This window comes from Egretta garzetta, unplaced genomic scaffold (assembly GCF_000687185.1).
Source record: "Egretta garzetta isolate BGI_Z169 unplaced genomic scaffold, ASM68718v1 scaffold202, whole genome shotgun sequence".
NCBI classification, from domain to species: Eukaryota; Metazoa; Chordata; class Aves; order Pelecaniformes; family Ardeidae; genus Egretta; species Egretta garzetta.
Window position 1 is genome coordinate 1,420,618 of NW_009258891.1, and position 6,001 is coordinate 1,426,618.

The window sequence follows — 6,001 nt, forward strand, 5'->3', positions numbered from 1 at the left end:
CTCTGCTCGGTGGGGTGGGACGGCTGCATGCGCGGATGCTCTAGGTTACTGGTTTATTGAGCTCTTACAGGGCACTGCTTGGGTGCGGTGGAATAGAATGGCTGGGACCTTCTCCTACTGTGGAGGGGGCCGGCAGGAGGGAACGGGACAGGACGGGGGCAGTTTGTGTTTGCCGTGTCCTCTGCAAGCCACTATGGAAATCCTCTGGAGTTTCTGCTGGGACCTTTCTGGCACAACTCCATCTCCAGAGCAGCAACCCCTCCGAGCCTGGCCAGGCAGCCAGGGCAGGAGGATGCTGATGTCCTTGCTGGCCTTTGGGCAGAGGCAAGAAGGCTGCCAATGTAGCCACGGGGACTGGGGTTTCAAGCCCCACTTGCCCAACTTGGGGTTTGAAGCCCATGGCGCAACCCCCTGAGCTGTCTCTTCTGCTTGCTCCACGTCCAGACACGGGCACTAATGGCAAAACGTTTGGTCTTGGGAGAAGGTGGTGGATCGATCTCTACAGCTCCCTGGTGGCACTTAGCAAGGTGTGCCGAGGGCCAGGAGGGGTGGGGGGGACTCCCGGGGCTTGTCGAAGAAGATGGAGGAAGACATCTCCGTTTTGAGCTTGCTGTCGGCACTGCCCTCGCTGGAAGCCGTGTCGGGGCTGCAGCCCTCGCAGCAGCAGCAGCAGCAGTCCATGAAGGCCTGGCCCAGGGGTCTGCAGAGGCACAGGAGCAGGACAGGTGTCACCGAGCACTTGAAGAATAGGAAAAACTGGTTGATGAGGTTGAGCAGGTCCAAGGTCTGCTTGGACATGTCGGGGGACATGTAGGCCACCACGATGTTGCAGACGTTCTCAGGGGTGGTGCAGAGCCCGTAGATGATGGTCAGCCCGATGATGGTGCAGTTCAAGTGACTCTCGCACTGGCTGTGCTTGGTCCCTCGGCACTCGGTCTTCTTCTCGGTGCCGCTGATCCTCCGGGTCACCAGCTGGCAGCTCACGGTGAAGAGGATGGGCAAGCAGAAGTAGCAACCGAAGTACCACCACATCCGAGCGTTCTGGTAGGTGAGCACCAGCGAGTAGACAGACTCGGGGAGGTTGGATGAGGGCTTCATGGTGCAATACTCCGTCACCACGCCGGACACGGGCGATGTGTCCTGCGCCAGCTGCCAGAGCAGGATCTCCGGCACCGACAGTGTCATGGAGCCCACCCAGATGACAGCCAGCTTGGCAATGATGGACTGGCACTGCTCGATGGGCCGGGCGCTGGCCTGGGGGCTGGTGGCCGCGTGGAACCTGTCGATGCCCAGAGCGCAGAGGCTGAAGGTGGTGACTCCCAGCGATGACACCTGGCGAGAGGGGAGGCAGAACAAGTCGGCCATGCTGCAGGGCCACCTCAGGGGGCTCGACTTTACCAGGCTGGCGGCAAACCCCTGGCTCCCCAAGACCACAGCCCGAGACCCTTCCTCCAAGTTTTCAGAGGGGTCACAGCCTGTGGCTGCATCCCAGGGTTGCAGACACATTTCTGTGACTCCTGAAAGGGCAGTGGATAAAAATGTCCCGTGACCCGTTTGTCCCTGTGCAGCTCCCTCTCCTGCAGAAGGGAGAGGCTTTGCTAGACGTCTGTCTGTCAGCCCGGCCAGGGTGGGAATAGCAGGATCGTCCCTCCGGCTCTTCTGCTATTCTGGCTGGCTCTTGGAAAGGAGAAGCAGAGACCATCGCACCCACCAGCACCTTCCCAGGGTGCCCAAGCCCCCCCAGCTGCCCCCGACTGGCTTGAGCTGCCGCCTGCTTCCCGGACAGGGCAAGCGAGCTGAAGGCGCCGTTGTCACAAATCAGCTTGGGGCAATTTCCGCTGCATTGAGAACGGCAGGAAAAACATCCCGTTTGCCAAAGGGAAGGGGCCAAAGGAGGCAGAGGAATCGCGGTGGCTCTGGGAGGGCTGGCAAGGCACCGAGGGTCACAATCAGCATTCACGGTCCCAGCCCCAGAGCTGCAGCTTTGCTCGGGGCCAAGTCCCACAGCCCTCAGCCCGGAAGATGGCAGAGTCACGTGCTGGTGCCCCCCAGCCCCGCCGCCGTTCCTGGCCTCACGAAGCCATCAGAGATCACCCTGTACTGAAGGCCCTTCCCAGCACTCAGGAAACCTCCCAGGGCTCTGCGTGAGGCCTGGGCAGCAGCCCCAAACAGGCCTGGCACTGCCCCCCGCTGCTCCCCCCAGCCGTTTCCAGTGGCCCTGGGTCCATGAGCGCAGGAGCTCAGGACCAGCACTGACGCCAAGCACCCAGCGTCACCGTTCGGTGACACACAGCAGCATCCCCCCAGACACAGCATCAGGGCACAGCCCAGTGTCACCATCCTGCACCTTGCCCTGCTGCCCAGCAATGCTGCTCATGTCCCAGCTCCTCTGCCCGGTGCCCAGAGCCACCCCCAGCACCCAGCACCATTGCCCGGCCCCACAACCAGCACCCAGTGCACTCGCCCAGCCCCCTGGCTGGCTCCTGCAGCCCCCCCAGCGCTGCTGTGCTGCTGCCTCTCCTCTCCCCCCGCCCCCTCCCACAGGCTCCTCTGTCTCCCCTGGGCCCCTTGGTCCTGGCGTGCGATTCGGACACGGCAGAGCATCCTTCCCCGCTGCCCTGGCAGGGATGCAGCTGGTGCCACATCCCTGCACCCTGCCTGGCACCAGGAGCCCATGTAGCCAGCTCTGCTCCAAAAACCTGGCTTTGTCGTGTCCCCCCCGAGCATCTGAGTAGCCACAAGGCAGAGGACAGATTTGCTCCTTACAGAGTTCACCCAGCAGCCTGAAACGCTTGCACAGTCCCACACAGAAAGGCTGGACATGAGCCACTGGGCTGCAGGCTGATTCCCCTGTGCTGCTGCCTCTCCTCTCCCCCCGCCCCCTCCCACAGGCTCCTCTGGCTCCCCTGGGCCCCTTGGTCCTGGCGTGCGATTCGGACACGGCAGAGCATCCTTCCCCGCTGCCCTGGCAGGGATGCAGCTGGTGCCACATCCCTGCACCCTGCCTGGCACCAGGAGCCCATGTAGCCAGCTCTGCTCCAAAAACCTGGCTTTGTCGTGTCCCCCCCGAGCATCTGAGTAGCCACAAGGCGGAGGACAGATTTGCTCCTTACAGAGTTCACCCAGCAGCCTGAAACGCTTGCACAGTCCCACACAGAAAGGCTGGACATGAGCCACTGGGCTGCAGGCTGATTCCCCTCCCGTGGCCGGGGATTCGGCTCTGGCCTGGCCAAGCCCTCCCACCCAGGCCGAAGGGTGCTGGGTCCCAGGTGGGCAGAGAAGCCCTGAAGCCCCTTCCTGCCCTTGCTCTGGGGCCCGGCGGCGGGAGGGCAGGGGTGCAGCTGGGGTGGCAGGGTGGGAGTAGTGGACCACACCAGGGCCATGCTATGCATCCTTCAGCAGCCCCAACATCCCATCGGTCCCTTTGAGGACCGAGCTGTCCCAGGGGCACCTTGGCGCCACTGAATCACTGCACCTGGAGGTACCACCCCCAGGGATCCCCCTGGGGACATGGCCGGGGAGCCCATGGGCGGCTCAGAGATAGGCAGGCCATGGCAGACCCTCCTCAGGAAGGGCTCTGGTTTGGGGACATCACCCTTTCCTTCCTGTCCTCAGCCGGGGAGCTGAGCCTGCCTGGCTGGGCAAACGTGGGTCCGTATTCTTGCCCCTCTCCAAATCCTCCTTCCACCTGGCTGCAACGTCAGGGGCCTGAGGTGGACGATAGGAATGGGGAAAATGTTTCATTTAGTAAGAGGCTGGGGTGGGAGACCTCCAGAAAGGAGCAGCTCCTGCGTGCTGAGCAGGGGAGACGGCGCGGCGAGGTGGGGGCTGCCCATCTCCCCTAGCAAACACCTCTCCGTCACGCTGGGCTGTAACCTGCAGGTCTGGGGCTGTGCCTGGCAGGGTCCCCAGGGTGCAGGTGCCCAAGGGACCCCGGGGATCACTGGGGTCCCTTGCTGGGGTTGTGCACAGCCAAGCCGTCCATGAACGCCCAGGGACCCCCGTGCCCCTGCAGACCCTGCGCAAAAGCATTGAGACCCAGGAGGTGACTGTCCCAGTGCTTGCGGGGGATGGAGCAGCGGGAGAGACTGGGAGCACTGGTGGCAGCAGTAGCCCCAGAGCTGGTCACCTCTCAGCCCTGGCAGTGGGGCTGTGCCAGCCCATCCAGGCCCACGTCTCCCCCCCGACCCCAACCTGCAGCCGCTGTGGAGGGGAGCGGGAGGGGATGACCCAGCCACCCCGGAGTGGGATGCAGCCAAGCCCTGCAGCTGAGCCCTGCGGGCCCCAGCAGAAGCTGGACCACGGAGGGGGATGTTGGGGGGATCGTGATGGGTCAAGTCAATGTCTTGGGGCCATTTCTTTGCCCATAGTGGCTGAGCTCCTTATGGCCACGAGCTTTCCCCGTCTGAGTGCCAAAGCCTCTCCGTCCCTTCCAGCCGTCACTTCTCTGAGCAGCCTTGACTCCTGGTGATGGGCACAGATGGGTCTGGTGAGGACAGACGGCCAGGTCCCAACCCAGCATGATGACAGCCCCGGGAGGGGCAGGGCTGGCCTGGGCATGGGTGCTGAGGGGCGTCAGCAGCCCCACACAACCTGGTCAGGCTTGGGGAGCGTGAGGGCAGCACCCTCGGGCCCTCAAGCACAAGCCGTGCCCTCAGCTTGCGGCTGGTTTTTGGATGTTGTGCCAGGGGCAGGGACCATGGGAGCAGGCACTCAGTGGGATGGGCAGGTTTTGAACCCCATCTGATCTGACCAAGCCTGAGAGGATCTTCAGGGACCTGACACTGTCTCTGATGGCCTCCAACCCTGTGTTTGCACCCTTCTTCGATAAATCAGGCTTTGGAGCCCCGACAACACGCACAGGCAGGCTGGGTTTGTCTGTCAGACACAGGCACGGATGGGCACAGCCATCCCAGCAGGATGGGAGATGCCCCACATGGGTTTGTTGTCAACGCAAGAGCAGGACCATGCAAGCCCATGCCATCTGGGGCTCGTTCTGCCTTCCCCTGTCACCACAGTCCCTGTAACCTCCTCAGTGGGTCCCCAGCTCACCCTGAACGTGGCCAACCCATCACGTATGAGGCTTGAGGACAAGCAAAGACCTCAGGTTCCCAAACATAATCCCTGGGCTCTCCCACCCCAGGGCTGCTCAGCGCTTCCCTGCCTGCAGCCCCCTGCCCCAGGGCCATCCTCAGCAGCCCAGCGTGGCCAGTGCTGGCCCAGCACATTGTGGGGCTGAGCCCACGGGCTCAGGGGTGTTGAGCTGGGACAGGAACAGACAGACAGAGGGACCCCACGGACAGAAGTCCCCATGCTGGCTGGACAAAGGAGGGTTTCACAGGCTCTCCCCAGCCCTGGCAGCGTTGCTGCTGGCTGCAGAGCCTGAGGAATGGCCCAGGGCAGAGGCAAAGGGAAGGTCGATATCGGGACCGTCCCTTGGGTCCTTGCTGTGCCCCATGACGGGGGTCTCTGGGGCAGCATGGGCTGCCCCCAAAGCAAGAGGGCAGAGAGGAGATGAGTCCTTGAGCCCTCCAGGGCCCTGTGCAGCCCCTTACCTCCATGAAGGGCACGATGCGACAGGACACGTCCCCCAGCAGCCTCTTCTTGGTGATCTCGTTAAAGATCACCACAGGCAGGCAGAAGAAGAGGATGAGGAAGTCCCAGAAAGCCAGGCTGGCCAGGATGGAGTTCCAGGCACTCTTCATGTAGTAGTTGTGCCACACAATGCACATCACAGAGAGGTTTCCAATGATGCCCACTGCGAAGACGATGAGGGACAGGAACATCACGGCATAGGCACTGTAGGAGTTCTCCGTCACCGGGTACAAGGGGTTCTGGATTTGCAACCGTTTGTCGGACACAGTGGTGAGGTTGGCTCGGGGCTCTGCCCCCTCCCCGTCCGTGGGGACCCCTTGCTGCTGCTCAGATGGGTCCGTGCTGGATGGCAGCAGGGCCTTGGTGGGGTGCAGGCTGGCAGAGTTGAGGGGCCGCGGGAACTCCA

At 62.9% G+C, this 6,001-nt stretch overlaps 1 protein-coding gene across 1 annotated transcript in view; it reads right to left on the reverse strand.

The window, feature by feature from the left end:
- Nucleotides 1-519: 519 nt before the first annotated feature.
- Nucleotides 520-6,001, reverse strand: part of GPR37L1 (G protein-coupled receptor 37 like 1) — a 6,774-nt gene continuing 1,292 nt past the window's right edge. The window contains exons 2-3 of the mRNA XM_009634102.2: nt 5,556-5,996; nt 520-1,332 (exon numbers count right to left, since the gene is read on the reverse strand). Of these exons, the coding sequence (XP_009632397.1) occupies nt 520-1,332; nt 5,556-5,996 (1,254 nt within the window). The remainder of the gene's footprint in view (nt 1,333-5,555; nt 5,997-6,001) is intronic.